This window comes from Lactuca virosa, chromosome 7, assembly GCF_052849685.1.
Source record: "Lactuca virosa cultivar CGN04683 chromosome 7, Lactuca_virosa_CGN04683_v6, whole genome shotgun sequence".
NCBI classification, from domain to species: domain Eukaryota; kingdom Viridiplantae; phylum Streptophyta; class Magnoliopsida; order Asterales; family Asteraceae; genus Lactuca; species Lactuca virosa.
This window is the reverse complement of record NC_136432.1, coordinates 241,817,118-241,836,765: the sequence shown is the minus strand read 5'-3', so window position 1 is coordinate 241,836,765 and position 19,648 is coordinate 241,817,118. Positions and strand designations below refer to the sequence as shown.

At 39.1% G+C, this 19,648-nt stretch overlaps 1 protein-coding gene across 1 annotated transcript; it reads left to right on the top strand.

The window, feature by feature from the left end:
- The first annotated feature begins 5,240 nt into the window (after nt 1-5,240).
- LOC145127869 (protein WHAT'S THIS FACTOR 9, mitochondrial-like) lies at nt 5,241-7,476 on the top strand. The gene is made up of 2 exons (XM_079062990.1): nt 5,241-5,451; nt 5,827-7,476. Exon 2 carries the CDS (start codon nt 5,847-5,849, stop codon nt 7,017-7,019), a length of 1,173 nt encoding a protein of 390 aa, XP_078919116.1. The 5' UTR covers nt 5,241-5,451; nt 5,827-5,846; the 3' UTR covers nt 7,020-7,476.
- Nucleotides 7,477-19,648: the final 12,172 nt, after the last annotated feature.

Here is a 19,648-nt window from a genome sequence, read left to right as displayed (position 1 = left end):
CAGGATGGTCAAGGTCGAGAATCAGAGGCCACATGGCAAGCTGTAGCCTCTAGAGATTGCCATGTGGAAATGGGAGCAGATCACGATGGACTTCATCACCAAATTTCCGAGAACGACAAAGGCTTTCCACACTATATGGGTCATCATTGATCGATTGACCAAGAGTGCCCATTTTCTGCCCATTCGGGAGAGCTCATCGGCTGAGAAGCTGGCCGATGTGTATATATGCGAGATCGTTGCTCGCCATGGGGTTCCGGTCTCTATCGTTTCAGACCGTGATGTTCGGTTCACCTCCCGTTTCTGGCAAAAGTTCCACGAGGAACTGGGCATGCGGTTGCATTTCAGTACCGCATACCATCCGTAGACACACGGCCAGAGCGAGCGGACCATTCAGACCCTCGAGGATATGTTGAGGGCCTGCGTCATTTACTTTAGTGGGAGCTGGGACTCCTACCTACCCCTTGCAGAGTTTTCCTACAACAACAGCTATCACTCCATCATTGGTGCTCCACCTTATGAGTTGTTGTATGAACGGAGATGTCGCATCCCAGTCTATTGGGGCGATGTTGGTCACAGGGTGATGGGTCGGACCGAGGTAGTCCTGCAGACTACCGAGATGATACAACAAATCAGACAGCGTTTGCAGACTGCTCAGAGTCGGCAGAAGAGCTACGCCGACCGACGCCGATCTGAGTTAGAGTTTCAGGTTGGTGACATGTAACTCCTGAAGGTCTCACCCTGGAAGGGTGTGATTCACTTTAGGAAGAGGGGGAAGTTGGGTCCCCGATATATCGGGCCATTCAGGATCATCCCCAGGGTTGGAAAGGTGGCATATCGACTAGATCTCCCGGAGGAGCTTAGTCAGATCCGCAACACTTTCCATGTTTTACAGTTGCGGAAGTGCATATTAGATGAGGAGGCAGTGGTGTCATTGGATGATATACAGGTCGATGAGCGCCTGAATTGCGTGGAGAAGCTAGTGTCCGTTCTGGAGAGGAAAGTAAAGGTTCTACGGAACAAGGAGGTGCCTTTGGTAAAGGTACAATGAGAGTATCGGAGGGGATCCGAGTGGACTTGGGAGCTGGAGGCAGAGATGCGGGAGCATTACTCGGAGTTGTTCACCGCAGCATACTTCAAGGACGAAGTCTAGTTCAAGTGGGAGAGAATTGTAACATCCCGACTCCCAAGTATAAATTTTAAAGCTTTATATTTATGTTTTTAGACCTACTCGACGATTTGGATGCCCCAACTCGTTGTGTAGAGAAGGTTAAAGTCGCATGTATTTTAGACCCTACTCAACGAGTTGATGGACCCCAACTCGACGAGTAGAGGCTATGCATGAAAACCCTAATTTTTAGGGTTTGCACCCTATGTAAAGGACCTTAAGTCCTCCTTCCAGCCTCCTTACCACCTTTTGACATCCAGAAGAAAACCCTAACCGATCTAAACCCTATTTTGAGTGTGTGTGAGGCTAAAATTGTGTTTTTGGTGCATTTTTTGAAGAACCTTGAAGGTTGAGAAGCTTGGAACGAGAAGGAGCTTGTAGATCCAGCATCTACATCGTCTTGGCTTTCATCTGAAGGTGTTTGAGTTTGGAGCTGTATTTGGGGAGTTTGACATTATCATCCAGAGCTACTTGTGAGGTGAGTTCTTCTCACTATATTAACAGGGTCTAAGGCACCAAGGCCGACCCTTTTATGATTTGTATCCTGGTTATAGGATTATGCTATGTTAGTGATCTGTTAGATCGGTATCCTGGTTATAGGATGATGCTATGTTAGTGATCGGTTAGATCGGTATCCTGGTTATAGGATGATGCTATGTTAGTGATCTGTTAGATCGGTATCCTGGTATATAGGATGATGCTATGAATAGTGATCTGTTAGATCTGTATGACTATTTGTACATGCTAGCTAGCGTATGATATTTATGTGCACATGATTGTTTGATTGGGGGTTGGGTTGAGGCGGTCCTGCTTTGTTCTTTGTGCCAACATACCTAGGGTGGCTCGGATAGACGGCAGACCCGGTAAGGGCGTACTAGTCAGGCCGAAGGCCTGGCGAGCGGTCCGGATAGCCTGAAGGCCCTGCGAGGCGGTCCAGACGTGCCGATGGCTCGGAGAGCGGTCCAGATAGGCTGCAGGCTCTGAGAGGCGGTTCAGTCAGGCTGATGGCTCATTATGCATGTTGTTTGAGTGATATTATTATGGTTTGTATGGCGTTGTAATTTTGGGGGAACTCACTAAGATTCGGGCTTACAGTTGTTGATTTTGTTTCAGGTACTTCAGATGATCGCGGGAAGGCGAAGGCGTGATCGTGCCCCTCCTCATATTTTTATGATTTGATTTCTGGGATACTCTGACATGAAACTATTTTGAAAATAGTTTGTAATAATTATTGGTTTTTGAATGATTTAAAAAGTTTTAAATTGGCATGATTTTTATGGATGTTACATTCAACTTCGTATTTAGGCCTAGGGTTGCCACCCTTAGTGCTATAGGAGTCCCAATAACAGTAAGTTTCGATCTTGAAGGTCCTTTTGTGGTCATACATGAGTTTTAGCCATTTTCATGGAAGTTAGTTGCCATATGTCAAGTTTGGGTCCATTTGGTGGGTTGCAAGCCACCAAGTAATCGACTTTATGGATTAAGACACTCTAGTGGACTCAGATCTGTGTTTGGAGCTTAAGGTCTTAAGGGATTAAGCCATTTTTAAGTTTATGGCTTAACAAGGTAGTACGATGGGCGTACAAGCCCATACGCACAGCGTACAAGCCATACAGCCTGTACGCTTAACGTATAGAGGAGTACGCCCCACATACTCACTGGATTTAGATTCCTACTCGTTTGGGCCTCGGTTTGGGCCAATCTTTGGACTTATTAGCTATTGGGCCTTAGTGGGCCATCAGGAGGCAGTTAATGGGCTAAGGACATGTTTGGGCTTAAGGGAAGGCCCATTTGAGGAGTTGGGCCCAATTTAGAAAATTTGGCCATTAGTGGGCTTGAAAAGATTAGATGGAATTGGGCCTAGGATATGGTCCAAATTAGATCAAGGGGTAAAATAGTCATTTTACCCTAAGAAGGATAATTGGATTTTGACTAAGTGTTACTGTGATAATGATAGTCGGGGAGTCGTCGGAGCAGTAGTAGAGATTCCTTACCGTGAGATTCCGCATTCAGCTTTGCGAGGTGAGTTTTCTCCTGTAGGAACGGGTCTAAGGCACCAATGTCGGCCCGTTTATGTATGTTAGTATATTTCGGACTAAGGTCCGATGTCGGGCAGTGCCCGATGTAGGTTTATATGTTTTCGGACTTCGGTCTCATGCCAGGGAAGTCGGAGGAATGTTTGTATGCTTGATGTCTTTGTGATTCTTGCATGTGCTTGTTTTGTATGTTTTCGGACTTCGGTCCGATGCCGGGGAAAGCCCTAGGAATGTTTGTATGTTTCCGGATTTCGGTCCGATGTCGGGCGGGGCCCGAGGAATGTTTATATGTTTATGTTATGTGATTATGTTTATGTAGACATCCAACTCAACTTCAGGAGTATAAGTAGCTTCAACAAACTCCCAATAATCAGCATCACTATCGATTCTTATAATACCCTCACCCAAGGTTTCCTTTCTACTACAGTAGTACACATTATCACAACTTCCATTGGTTAAATTCCTAAGCCACAAAAGAAACTCTTTGTACGTAAATCCTCCAAAATCGACATCACGCACTGTTATTTTTTCGGGGTCTAAGTATTTCAACGGATTTGGGGCAAATAGTCCACTGTAATGAACATCTACAGTTAAATACTTACCTGTAGATGATTGGGACGCCATCTTACAGTCGACTTCAACATGTAGATTCAACTCCAAACTGTAATCTTTAATTTGATGAATCGAGTCTAATCGGGAGGTGATTTTGGTGAAATTGAACTTGTCGAACCCTAATTAAATGAGAAAGGGGTGTAATGGCCACGTAAGAATCCACGTATTTCGCTTTAATTGAGGTAAATTGATGCAACCGGGTAAAACGGGTGAAAACAGGTGATAGTCGGTCATATTACCTACATGTGAACATACAAAACAAGTTGGTTTCATTAATGAGTACAAAAAAAGAACATTACATGTATATGGACAATCGAAATAGTTAGTTATCTCCATAAGTCATTTTCCCCAATTTCTAACTACCAACGTGCGCGTCCTTAATCCTAGAATACATTGAAACTAGCCTGTAGACACGGTTCTTTTTCGTGCACGTCCTTAATCCTAGAATACATTGAAACTAGCCTGTAGACACGGTTGTTTTTTTCAACCCTAAAATAAAGGGAAAATGACTTAGGAAGGTAACTACCTTTTATCCGTGTTCACATATTGGCAACTTCTTTTTTTTTTTTTTGTACATAAGAAAGCAACTAACTTGTTTTAACTGTGTAACATCCCAAAAATCATGACAAAAAATTTCGTTTTTAAGTGACCTGCTCGGCGAGTCGGGGGACCGACTCGGGGTGTTGGTCTGGGTTTGGGAAACCCTAAATCCGGGTGTTGGTACCCTATTTAAGCATCTTATTCTCCTTATTTTGGTTCCATTCCCAGCATCTTATCCGGGGAATTGCTAGTTAGCTGCCAACAGAGTTCCAGCCAGGGCTTCAGCAGTGCAAGGTGAGTCTCCTCACTGTGTGAATGGGTCTAATGCCACAATGTCAGCCCATGTAGTCTATGAGTAGGAAGACTCGGGGATTAGCCCTAGGCATTGTATGCTAGTATGTTATTTCAGACCAAGGTCCGATGTCGGGCGGGTGCCCGAGGAATGTTTGCATGTTAGATTATACTTGTTGTTTGTGTGATACTTGTATGTGCCTGGTAGGGAGGTGAGTGTGGGCGATGTCCCGTATCTCATCACTAGCTGAGTACGGACGGGGTTCCGTATCTCATTATTAGCAGAGTATGTTTCGTAGGACAGGGATACAGTAGAGTATGTTTCTTTATGTGTTAGCATGTTATATGATTGTATGTGTTTAGCGGGCGGGGCCCGAAGACAGACGGGGCCTAAGATAGACAGATCTGTATACCGAGCGAGGCTCGATGCCAGGCGGGGCCTGATGTCGGGCGGGGCCCGATACCGGAGTATTAAATTAATGGTTTGACAATTATTGTTTTAGTATTAAATTAAAAACAAAATTTTTGGTATTTTTGAAATGTTACAAAGTTAAAACAAGTTAGGTGCGGATTAGTGAACGAGGCTGCCAATATGTGAACACGTCTCATTTTCCCTAAAATAAAAGACGCCCTTTTTTTTCTCTTCCCTGCGTGCGTTCACCTTCAGCCTTCTCCTTCGTTGGTCACCTTCATCCTTCTCCACTGCTCCCTTTCTTCAACTTCGCCGGACCACCTAAATATCGGCGCCGCCGACACACCAAACAATCGTCGCCGCTGCTACCTCGTCGAACCATCTCCTCAATACAGGTTTTTTTTCCAGTTCTGTAATCTACTAAAATCTGAGTGCTACGGTTCCATTGTTGCCTAAATGGTATTTTTTTCTTGTTGAAACCAGAAATTATTGCTAAAATCATATATTGTTTGAATCTCGAATCTTGGTTTGAAATGGGTTAAATGTGTAGTTTGAATATAATCGACGACTGCATCAGGTATTCTGAATATTCTTATACCTAAAAGGAATTTCCATAATGGAGTATGCATATTGGTTCTATAACGATGGCATCCAATTCTGTTTCTTTTCGGACTATTCTGATTGTTTTTGGAGATTATCAATGGAGAATATTTAACTAATTCCATTTTTGAAGCATTTTCATGTAATTTAGTCCACCTCTTCTTCTGCAGATGAGATCTACAGACTGCAAATGACACTATTTAGCAACTCTGCAAACGCAAACAAACACCTTTATCATCTCTTTCACCTACAACACTCTCGCACATTTGTTGATGCTAGAGTTAAATGGGTAAGAGATACATACCTTGATCTTGCAGTTGAAAAAGAGAAAAACCTTCAACAAATCATCTCTCTCAAAAACCTAATCCTCTCTCAACCCTCTAAAACCATACCCCTTTCATCTATATCTCTTCACAAAACACTTTTCAAACTCCCCACCACAGCCATAAATTTCTTCCAAAAATACCCCTCCATTTTCCAAATCTTCCAATCCTCCAAACCATTCCCCCTTCCTCAAGTCAAACTCACCTCACAAGCTGTAACCATTCACAATGAAGAATCCAAGATCTTGAACTCTTCTCATTACAAGAAAGATGTAGCTGAAAGATTAGCAAAACTTTTAATGCTCACACGAGCTAAAAAGCTTCCTTTAGATATTATCGATTTGTTAAGATTCGATCTTGGGTTACCTCGTGATTTTATCCTGACTTTACTTCCTGAATTCCCTGAATACTTTCAGATCTGTAACATGGGTGATAAAAATTCAAAGGGAAGTGAAATGTTTGGTGTAGAATTGGTTTCTTGGAGAAATAATCTTGCAATGTCAGTGTTGGAGAAGAAAGCAATGGAGGAAAAGGAAAAGGAAAACAGTGGGATAATTCCCAGAATGCCCATTAAGTTTTCGATAAATTTACCAAAAGGTTATGATTTGGAAAAGAAAGTAAGGATATGGGTGCATGAATGGCAGAATTTGCCTTACATATCACCATATGAAGATGCATTCTTTTTGTCACCCAACAGTGATCAAGCAGAGAAGTGGACAGTGGCTTTGTTACATGAGTTGATGAATCTTTTTATATCAAAGAAAACAGAGAAAGAAAATTTATTGGTTTTAGGTGATTATTTGGGATTTGGGATAAGGTTTAAAAAGGCATTAGTGCGTCATCCAGGGATCTTTTATGTTTCAAATAAGATCAGAACACAAACTGTGGTATTAAGGGAAGCTTATAAGAAGGATCTTTTGGTTGAGAGGCATTTGTTAATGGGCATGAGATATCGATACCTTCATCTTATGAATCAAATGGTGAAATCAGATAGAAGATATAGACTTCGAGTTAACAGGGGAAACTACAAAATGCAGTGAATATGCATTGTAAATAGGATATATTTACAACTGATCAAATGTTTATGCTCAAGAAATCGATTCATGTAGATGCATCAGAATCCCCATGGTAGCAATCATCAACCAAAGAGCATTGTTTATGTTAAGTTTTGGCTTTTTGAAGTTGCTTTAACACCTTTTAATTTAGGGTTCAATGAAAGGGTTGAGTAAAAAGATGAAGGGGGATGGAGGAGACAATGGCGAAACTGTCATCTTACTACTTAACTTAGAAGAAGACCCAAAGATAGAGAGTTACAAAACGTGCTGAATTTGTCTAGAGCTACAATTATGTTATGTTTCTTCTTTTTTATCTTTGGGTTGAATATACAAATATTGTTTATGCTACTTTAGCTCTAGAATGTCATATTGTTAATGAAGTTAGAGATCTGAAATTGAAACTACTAAATCGAGCCTTTTGAAATGAGATATGGTTCCCTTGCGTCTTCTTACTCAAAATAACTTAGACAGACAGATCCTTATTGGTTATATTGCCTATGCATTTCTTGAAAAATTCATAATAAAAAGTTGAGCTTTAAGAATATTGAATTTAAATGCAAATTTTCTAAACTGTCATTTCCCACTTATACACCCAATGTAGTTAAACATTTTAATTTCATACAAAGTAATGTTTGGGACGGATAAGGGTGTCAAAAACCCGACCCAGGGTTGTTCCCAAACAGGTGTAAATTTTAAAGTTTTTGGGTTCGAAGGAGGTGGATTTGCAAAAAAAAAAAAAAAAAAAAAAAAAATTTGGATTAGTTGGCGAAAAGTTATCGAACAAAGGCAAAATGGTGAGTTTGGTGTTGATAGCTTGTTCACACAAAACCAAACACTTTTCGGTTAGAGTGGTCAAGGCGATTCACGAAGAGCATGGCATAATCGGCCTTCCTTTGCCAAAAAAAAAAAACATTATAAAACACTCATTGGTTGAATATTCTTTAACGCTTCCTATCATATGTGTGTGACAATGGTAGTAATATTTGTTTCGATTTTTAAGAAAAAAGTTATAGATGGTTCTTTATCTTCCTTTTGGGATGATGTTTGGTCGGGGAATTCACCTTTAAAAGTCCATTTTTTTAAGTGTATGCGTTTTATGCCTTTGTGAATGTGTTCAATGGGCCGCCCTTTTGTTATTGTAGTCCGTTTGCTTTACCGTTTAGCTGGATCCTTGGTTTTGATCTTTGTTGGGCCTGGTCAGTTTTTCTATTGCTTAAGCTATAAATTTTATTGACTATCACACCTTGGTTATTGACTTCTCCAACCCGGTGGAATACCTTAATTCCAATTAAGGTTAACATCCATGTGTGTCGGTTGCATTTGAATAAGCTTTCTACTAGAGATATTTGCTTAGAAGAGGCATACATATACCCTCCATGCTTTGTCCAGCCTGTGATGTGGGGGTTGAGTCTTCCTATCACTTTTTTTTTCTTGTTCTATGGTTGCTTTGATTTGGGCCCAAGTCGGTTGGGAGATGGTGGGGATCGAATTATCCGGTTTTTGCTTCTTTTGGTGATTGGTTGGTTTGGTTTGGAGTTTTGCGTTTGAAGGTTCTTGTTAAGGCTTATCTGGAAGCTTTATGTTTCATAGTTTGGTGAAGTCTTTTGTTCTTTCAAAAGATATTTTTTGGTTAGGTTATGTTTGTGACACGGGAAAGAACACGAAAAAAAAAAAAAAAAATTTGCATTGCATTTGATATTCATTACATTTGTTTGAAGAGCAAGATTCATGTTTAATAGGACAAGAATCATACTAAAAAGATGGGAGCCAAGCTCGTCCTTGATATCTCATAGATATCTCATATGTACAAAAGATGTGAATGCACCTCATGCTTACAACTAAAAATAATTTTAGAAAGTTTTGTCAGTCTCATCTCGTCCAATCTAACAGTATTCTATGTAATAGATGCAAATTTATTGTATGCATCTGAAAATATTTCTTATAACTACTAAAAAGACAATATTGGTACTTGAAACATGAATTCTGTCATAGGTATTTGACAACTCAAAAGACAATATTGGTACTTAAAACATGAATTCTATCATAGGTATTTGACAACTCATCCAACATAAATTTTGAGACACAAAATTGTTATAAGTTATCACCTATTTGGATGTGAGTACTAGAGTAACGTATGCCAGTAAATATACGAAGGATGAGGAATAAGTGGTCATGTAGTCGTTATCTAATTGATAAGAAGTTAAAATTGAAACATTGTAACATGAAATAGAGGACAAAGAAAAGGAAACTTCGAAGAAAGTCCTTTGCGTACAACATCTCACCTAATCCAAGTACCATAAATTTAACTCATAAAAGGTGTCGGTTATTAAACTCATACCTTATATGTTTAGTCAATTAAAAAAGGGATACCACATTTATACATAAAAACATCATTAACTACTTTTTAAAAATCAATCTGTGTCATTATGAATCTTTTCTACGAAACTAAAGGTGAATATGATGGTAACTTTATCCTATATTATCTTTAGTTTATTTTAACTTTTTTGTATCAAAAATGATAAAGATAATTACAATATTTGGTGCAAATAGCAATTCTTTCCTACCAATTACATCGGTTTTCGTAGTAAACAATATGGCTTACTATTAGGGGTTTTCAAAATATATGAGATCGAAAAATCGAACCTAAAAACCGACAAGCTGTATCGATTTGTACGGTAAATGAATCGTGTGTGTGTGGTTTTTCTTTTTTCGGTTTGGTTACCTCTAAAATTTTTGGTTTCTCGGTTCAGTTACGGTTCATGTTTTTTACATTGGATGGTTAACCAAAAAATCAAAAAAAATTATTCATTAATTTAGGAAGAATAAAAGTAATTTAAAATTATTATTAGTTATAGAATACAATTTTCATTTAACAATATTATCGGTTAACATTGACATTTTTACTATATAGTTGTCATTTTATAGTTTATTATTGACGAAATTGCAAATTTGGTCATTATGGTTTTTCAAACATTGGAACTTTGGTCCAAAATATGTGGAGTTGCACCACCGGTCCAAAAAATTTATTTTGTTGCGAGTTTAGTCCAACAATTTTAAAAAAATTATAATGACAAATTTTCCTTTAATATTTTCCTTTTCCCATTTGTTTTAATTATTTTACCATTTCTCTAATTAAAAAGAAAAAAATAAACACCCCACCCCTACCCCACCTACTCACCCTTTATCAAACACGTTATACCCTATTCCACTTAATTTCTTCACATCACTGGCAAACGATCGTCAGAGCAAGTCGTCGGAGATATGGGAACACCTCTTAAGCAGTCACCCTCGTCAGAGATCTGGAACGCCGCTGGAGATTTGGAACACCACTTGAACAGTCACCACCACTAGAGTTTTGCAACATCGGTTTCGTCTTGCTCCTTCTTTACCAACGAACAAATATCTCTGGCGACGAACAAATCTAAACCAAGAAGGGCGGAAAATAGATCTGAACTGAGAACTCCGAGCTAGGTTTCACAAACCCTGATCGGTGAAAGTAAGAGCGAGATCCGACGATTGGATGGTTGTAGATTCGGTGAAAGTGCGAGGCAATAGCGGTGTTGGTTGGTTGCAGATCCAACGACATTGCAAACCTATACTGGAGGTGGAGAGACTTGGTTCAGATATACGAAAATGAATAAGGTGGTTTGGATGATCATGTGAAGCTTGGAGGAGCATGGTCGGATCTGGAATAAGATCGGTGAAGGCCTTGTGATGGCGAAGATATGGAGTTGTTTGTAGTGAGCCGTCTGGAGCTTCCGACAACTGAGGTGACTGAGGCTTCCAGTTGATTGAAGGAGTAAGAAGCACCACCACCTCTCTCTGACGGTGGTGGTCCGATTTTCCAGATCTGAACTCCGGCGAACAGAAAAAGGGAAGAAAGATAGTCAAGGAAGAGGTGGTGGCGATTTCCGGCAATGGTGGTGGTTTCCGGCAGTGGTGGTGGTGGTTTCCAGTAGTGGTGGTTTTCGGTGAAACTATATATATATATATATATATATATATATATATATATATATATATATATATATATATATATATATTGTGACATCCCCAATTTCACAGCCAGAAAAGACCGAATTGTTTATGTTTTATTTAAAATCAGAGTATCTTTTTTAAGAATAATATTGCGGAATTTGTTCCAAAAAATATGATAAATATATTATCAAAGCATTTCCGAAGAAATTTATTTTCATTATATTAAAAACGTTGAGATGTCATCGTTAATACAGTGCATAAGCATAAACAGAAATAGTACAGGCCTTACAAACATCTATTATTTTAATAGCCTATAATCCATGGATCTCTCATCCGATCATCACACCTGTGCTCTTATGCCACTACCTGTAATACAAAAAACTGAGTGGGTCATGCTTGGGAGTCTGGTGAGCACATATGGTTTTCGACCCACAACAATTAAGTTCTTTAATTTCATCAAATCATTCAACCCAATTACCAGTTCTCGTTATCCTCACTTTCTGTCTCCAAGTCATCTAATTTAAGGGACCTATCCTAAGGATCATCATCGGGAAGACAAGGAGATTCCTCAGCAATATATGTCAGTAAGGCAACCATGAGGGGGATGGAGTACACCTGGTGAACAAGTAGTTCAAAAACACATACAGGTTGTGAGTCTGCCAGCGTTCCACTGGACTGTCTAGAATAGTCTGTGGTCGTCATCTATACTCCGCTAGATGACTGGATCAGCTTGAACATCAAGGCCTCTCATCATTTATTTCACCTTTTATCATCTATATTATCTACCCATCTTTACCCAACATAATTATAGGTATAAAATACATATACAGTTTCAATCGAGTAAAACATGTATAAATCGTTCATCTAGCATAGATATCAGGAACACGGATAATAGACACATATAACAAGTAATTTATGTTAAATATTTCATATTTATGTGTAAGATGAAAGTAACTATGCATTCACTTGTTAAAGTGACGACTCGAAATTCGGGCAGCGCTTCGTTTCTAACAATTTTTTTCCTTTGACGAAACCTAGTATTATTATCACTAAGTTTTAGTCTAATATTTATTGCGACTAATTATAAGTCTAGATTCATCATTAACTCAAAGTCTACTTTCATGATCTATCAAGTAAGGATCAGCCAGGTAGGACAGTTGGGAGGCAGGACAATTTCGGCGTATAGCCTTTCTGAAATCCAACAACCAAGCCAACATGACCGTTGTAGACACCTCTCTCGTAAGTAGACCAATCAATATAATGACTTGGAATCACTGATAAATCTTTTTTATAGGTTCATAATAATGAGAATGAATTTGAACATAAGTTACACTTAAAGTGTAATAAGTGTAGCTCAACATACAAGGTTTCTAGCGAAAACTTAGGACTCCGTAGTCAGAACTTCATCGCTAAATCTTTTTTCTAAAAATATTCTTGTAGCGCTCCCGCGCTCACCTTGCTATACTAAAACTACAGAAAAAGAAGTCGAATCACGAGGGACCGAAATGCTCGGGGATAAGAAGAGAGAGACTCTTGAATCAAGAGAATGGTGCAAGAAATATGAGAGCCTGGAGCCTCTTATTTATAGTAATTGAATTTTCAAAAACCACCATCTATAATTACTTAAATGACCTTATAATTATTTAAACGACTAAACATCCCTTTATAATACTATTTTAAATAGATTTAACGATATTGGTACTAAACTAATGTCGAAAGTACTCAACACTAGTCTTATAACGACTACATCGTCGATACCTTTCTAATGATATATACATATGTGTGTGTGTGTGTGTATATATATATATATATATGTGTGTGTGTGTGTGTGATTTATATATATATATATATATATATATATATATATATATATATATATATATATATATATATATATGTGTGTGTGTGTGTGTGTGTGATTTATACTTCATTTTAATATGTAAATATGCTATTATAAATTATAAATCGTTCATACGAACTCAGTTTTTGACGTTTTTTATATCCACGCGTGCTATCGACAAGATCTACAACTTTCGTTTAGACTCCGTCGGCTAATTTTGACTTTATTTTTCGTCCATATTTTTATAAAATTAAATGATTTTGCTAAAATCATAACTCTCTCATACGGACTTCGTTTTTGGCATTCTTTTTCTCAAAATTCCTATTTTAAGGAGTACTACGATTTTCTTTTGGTGACATTAGCTAAAAGTCAACCATTCTCTTCGTAGCTTTTTACGTCACACATTCCTTGTGCGCGGCTGACTTTTATATCTTATAAAAATCATATCTAATTCATACGGATTCGGATTTCGACGAAATTTATATTTTCAGGATCGGGACAACGTGTACTTTCTAAATATATAATAATATATATGTTTTGGCACACTTATTTTTACGATTTACGGACGATTCGGCTGATTTTTCCTATTTTATTATATTATAATAATCATGAAAAACATAAAATTCACATAATTCTTCTTTATTACGTCAAATAGGTTACAATTGTTGACCCTAACTATTACATCATCATAATAATGCTTAGCCAGAAACGCGGGCGTTACAATTCTCTCCCCTTAGGATGATTCCGTCCTGGAATCATGGATCAACAAACAGATGTGGATAGCGACTCATCATGTCATTCTCTGTTTCCCAGGTGAGATTCGGACCATTCTAAAGTTTCCATCACACTAGCACTAATTCGACCATCTTGCGTCGTAATTTCTTCGTCTTATGGTCAACAATCGCTTCAGGTTCTTCAATTAACCTCTTATCTTCATCAATCCTTAACTCTGAAAGTGGAATTATATCTGGAACTTCTCCTGTGAACTTCCTCAAATAACACACATGGAAAGTGTTATGAATACAATCTAGTTCTTCCGGCAATTCCAACTTGTAAGCTTGGTTCCCAATCCTCTGAAGAACCTTGAATGGCCCAGTAAATCTTGGATTCAACTTTCCTCTCTTTCCAAATCTTATAAGTCCCTTCCACGGTGAGACTTTGAGCAACATCGAATATCCAACTTCAAAAGTCATTGGTCGTCGCTTCTTGTCAACATAGCTCTTTTGGCGATCTTGAGTTGCTAACATTCTTTCTCTAATCACTTTTAGCTTTTCAGCAGTCTGATGGACTATTTTGGGACCCATAAAGTGTTTTTCTCCGGCCTCAAGCCAACAAGACGGCGTACGACACTTCTGTTCGTACAAGGCTTGATAAGGTTCCATCTTAATGCTCGAATGGTAATTATTGTTGTAGGAAACTCTACCAGGGGTAAATGCTTATCCCAGTTACCTTGAAATTCTATGGTACATGCTCTTAACATATCTTCCAATGTTTGAATTGTTCTTTCGCTCTGACCATCAGTCTGCGGATGGTAGGCTGTACTTAAACACAACTTCGTTCCCATTTCCTCTTGTAGACTTTTCCAAAATCTTGATGTGAAACGACTGTCACGATCCGCTGCAATCGTTAATGGAACACCGTGAAGTTTTACTATCTACTTCACGTAAGCATTTGCAAGCTTATCTATAGACCATCTCTCATTGGCCTCTATGAAGTGTGCACTCTTTGTGAACTGATCCACGACTACCCAGATCATGTCGTGACCGTTCTTCGTCCTGGGCAGTTTAGTCACAAAATCCATGGTGATGTCTTCCCATTTACCCAAGGGTATAGGTAAAGGTTTTAAACTCCTGTATGGTTTCTGATGTTGTGCTTTAACTCTCGCACATGTTACACATTCTGCCACATACTTTGCAACATCGAGCTTCATCGTCGTCCACCAGTAAGGTTTTAGATCCCTATACATATTAGTGTTGTCGGGATGAATCGAGTACATGGTCTTGTGAGCTTCTTCCATCAGAATATCTCTTATTCCTCCCATCTTAGACATCCAAATCCTATCTTGGAATACCTTTAATCCTTGACTATTTGTACCGAATACCAACGTTTTGCCGAAACGTTCTTCCTTTCGGTCATTTTTCTCCAAAGCTTCTTCCTGAGCTTTCTTGATGCTTTCCACAATTGTTGAAACAACTTCTATTCTTAACGCTCTTGGCCCTTTTCTTTCCAAGTTTACTTTTCGACTTAGAGCATCAACTACGACATTTGTTTTACCAGGGTGGTAAAGTATCTCACAGTCATAATCCTTGAGCAATTTTATCCAATGTCGTTGTCTCATATTCAATTCATTTTGATCAAAGAGATACTAGAGACTTTTATGATCAATGAAGAGTTTTCACTTTGTGCCATAAATATAATGTGTTGAATCATAAAAAGTGACCCTCTTGAACTTCAGCTACCGCAATCTCTTCAGCTACCGCAGTCATCCAGCACCCGCAGTCAAGCTTCTTCATCAGCAACCGCAACCGAAGTCTACCTACCGCAGTCACTTAGCTAGATTACTTTACTTGTCTTTATTGTAATACACTCTATTGTCCAGTATGCCTTGCATGGCTACTCATAGAGATGTAATCTAGTGCTCTTCATGAGTCTCTATAAATAAGAGCTCATTCTCTTGTATTCTATACGGATAACTCACACATCTATTCTGAATACATTTCTCTAAGTTATCTTTTCTATTCCTCTATCTTATTTCTCATCCCTCCTTACTCTCAATCCTTCCTAGAACATAACTGATCATAACCTCTCTCTGGAGCAAGTCCTCTGTGACTTAATCACTAAGTTTGATCTTCCTTATTAACTTGGTTTAAATGCATTCCTTGTTATGAATCAACTTATGTGTATACTTGATATAACAATTGTTGTCATTTCTATTTCTTTACTTTTCCGCAACTAACTCTCTAACTATCTAACTATAACTTATTAATATTATTGTTGAGCTTTTAGATCCTTCGAGATTAACTATTCCGCAATCCACTTGTTCTAACGTTTGTTCAAAGTGTCTCCAAGTTTTTCTCTCAACAATTGGTATCAGAGCCATAGTGGTTGCTTTTTGAAAACGGATCTCTGATTTTTCAAAAGGTCTTCTATACCACTTAAGCTCATTTCTTTAAAAAAACAATTTCAAATGGCACAATCGTTATCTCTGAACGTTTCCAACAGTGTTGGTGGTTCTAACCGAGCCCCAATACTGGTAGCAAATGAATATCATCACTGGTCACAAAGAATGGAAAGATACTTAAGGAGACTTGGTAGAGATGTATGGCGATCCGTAGAAGAAGGACCACATGTCCCAGTCCTTACACCTGTCCAAACCGACGGCGCTACAACCAGACTAGGAGGAGGTCAACCAGTTATGAGCCGTCCCACCAAGGATGATCTCGATAAAATGGAAAATGATGCTGTTGCTTTTTATGAAATCTCCTGTGGAGTTGCTCCTGACAACTTCGATATTATCATAAATTGCAAATCAGCAAAAGAGATCTGGGAAGTTCTCAAGAATCTGTACGAAGGCTCAGAACAAGCACAAGATAAGAAGCTTACTACCGCACTCAATGAGTTTAACAACTTCAAAGCTCATACCGGCGAAAGTTTGAAAGACTCCTTCAAAAGGTTCAATCTGATAGTCACCAAGTTATCCAATGCGGGCACCATCCGCAGTAACCATGAAACAAGCCTTCAGTTTCTTAATGGTTTGGGAAGACATTGGACTACGGCTAAGATGATAGTCCAAGGCGATAGAAAGATTCATTCTTTGTCACTCTACAAGCTCTATGGAGAGCTGCAAGCACAAGAATCCACCGTACTCAAAGACTCTGCTGACTTCGGAGGACCACTTGCTCTCATAGCACAAGCTCCACCGCAGTCACCCTACTCTTCATCGTATGACACTCCACCGCAGTCATACGAAGCTGACTCAGAGTATGATGATGAAGAAGAATTTCAGAAGGCTATTGCCCTGGTTAGTCAACAGTTCAACCGTCTACCACCTCCTTCCTTCCGCAAGAATCAACAGTTCAACAAACCTCCATTCAAACGTAACTTCGGTTCCCAGAATAACCATTCTCGATATTCCAAAAATTCTCATCCACCACCGCAATCTCAAATTAATCAACCAAAGGAGGTACCGCAGTCTCCTCAAACCACTGACTCCGGTACTCCCTCAGAAGACAAAACTGATGTTGTAATTTGTCACAAATGCAACAAAGAGAACCACTTTGCAAGAGATTGTAAGGCCAATGTAGTAAAAGACAGAGCATTCTACCTTAGAATGGCTCAAGAGTTGGAAGATAAAGAAAAGGCAAGAGCATACGTAGCCCATGTCAAAAGAGACCATCAAGTGTGGTCATCTGGAGATGAAGATGAAGCCATCAGCAGTATCAAAGAAAAAGGGAAAATCTACATGCTGGCAACTGCAGATGATGATGAGTCCACAAAGCTGGAAAAGAACTACTGCTACATGGCAAAGGATGGAACTCTAAGCATCGTCGAACAGGTAAAACTCATGATCCAAACTCTAAACTATAGCATGCATGACTGTCAACCATACATAGATGATCTTAATGACACGTGTGTTGCCGTCCTTACAGACTATAACAAAGCCTTAGATGAGAAGAACATTGCGTCCCAAGAGATGTTCCATGTAAGAGGACGACTAGATAACAAAATACTCAAATTGGCTATGTTAGAAAAAGACTTAGAGTTAGAGAAAGACGCGAGAATGTTAAGTGAAACACAATTAGAGATAGCTTTGAACCAAAGAGATTTAGCTCAGAGAGAAATTGTACGCCTAAATCTTTTAATCGAAAAATTGTTCAATGAAAGTGAAGCTATTGAAAATTTAGTGAATAATGGAACCGTGGACAATACATACAATTGGGGTTGGTCAAATGGATATCCTACCGCAATGGATTCCTCACCCCGGTTCAATAAAGACAGACTGTATGTCCCTCTAGACCGAGAATTTCTTTTCCCAGTCAATGACAAGACTTTTCCCGAAGACATCAAAACTCACTTTGGTAGACTACATAGTCTAAGCAATAATTGTGTCATTGAGGAAATTGTGCCTGAGGTTTCGGGTCACACATGTGATCAAATTCCTATCTGTGGCACCATTTACCCAAATTCTCAAACCTCATCCGTAGTTGATGAAGAAATTGTCATTGAGGGCCCCGAAGTCTCAAAAGACTTTCCACCTCTGTCTTCAGACCGCAGTGTATCACACTATAGTCAAAAGTCCCACAAAAGTCCCACCGCAGTCTCAACTCAGACTTACTCTGGAGTAGTTAAAACATCTCTATCGGAATCATCAGTAAAAGGAACCGTGACCCTTCAGGCAATTCATCATGAATTACCTATAGAGAACTTTGAAGTGGGTCAATGCTCACAAACCCCAGAATCTTCAAGTTCGGATGACTCAAGCCCACGTTTTCAAAATCATTCTAAAAATTCCAGGAAACCGCAGTTGAACAACAATGACTGCGGTTCACCAAAATCTTTGGCCAAAAAGGCCTTCAAAGAGGAATTTAGATCTCGAGGCACATATAGACAAACTTTTTCGAAAAACAAGAAGCATGTCAGAATTCCAAAGTCCAAGAGTCCAGAAAAATTTGTTTTCTCACACTACTTTTCAAAAAACTCTTCAATCAAGAAAACAAACAAAAGGGAAAGTACCGTTTCAAAAGTCATTCCTACTTCTTCTGACACAACCCAAAAGGGTGTTCAATCTTTTCGAAACAATGGTTTTCAGGTCTATTCCTCAAATGATCCTAAATGGAAAGGTATTTTACCCACTCCAACACTTTTAAAGTCACGTCAAAATTTCAACAAATGGAAAGGTATCCTACCAAATCCACCAAAAAGGACTCAAAGATTTGCACGTGCTAAACCTTGTTCAAAACAAACTTTTCAGAAATTAAACAACACTCATGTCAGATCTTTTCAAACTCGGACCGGTAACAAGTCCAATTCATCCTATGGACCGCTGACCAAGCACAATGTCAGATCCAATGACAAAAAATCCTTTTGCAAATGTCAGTGTAGTTGTCAAAAAGATTCATCCTATATCAAATCTAGTCAGAGTCAGAAACGTAGAGCTTTTTCAAAAACTCACAACACTCCAAATTTGCACAAACACCCAGGACTAGGAATAAAAGTTGACAAGAGACCCGTCCCTGCAACCTCGGTCCATGCATCTTTCAAAAATTCACCAATTGCCCTAGGCTCCAAACTAGTTTGGATGCCTAAACTAACCGTGTAATTCTCAGGCTTTGTGCAAGGAGGAACAAGAAGAAGAATGGTTAATTGACAGTGCCTGCTCCTTGCACATGACCGGAAGGTTAGAATACCTTCGGGATTTCAGGCCAATATGCAATGGTGGAAATGTTACATTCAGTAACAATGCGAATGGAATCATCCGAGGTTACGGTGTTCTCACTACGGGGAACTTTTCTATTCAGAAGGTTGCTTATGTAGAAAGCCTTAAACACAATCTCATCAGTGTTGGCCAACTATGTAAAGCAGGACATCGAGTTGAATTTGATGATCAGTTTTGCTACGTAATGACAAGTGATAGGAACACATGCTTGATCAAATCCCGATCTGAAGGTACCATGTACCCCTTGGATGTCTCTCTGATCATTGGCAGACCGCAGTTGTGCTTCCTATCCAGAGCTGTATCCGAAGTCAGCTGGCTATGGCACCGCAAGCTAGCTCATCTCAACTTCAGGTACATCAA

Excerpts from the sequence above, each read along its gene's own strand:
- LOC145127869 (XM_079062990.1), top strand. The coding sequence starts at position 5,847 with ATGACACTATTTAGCAACTCTGCAAACGCAAACAAACACCTTTATCAT.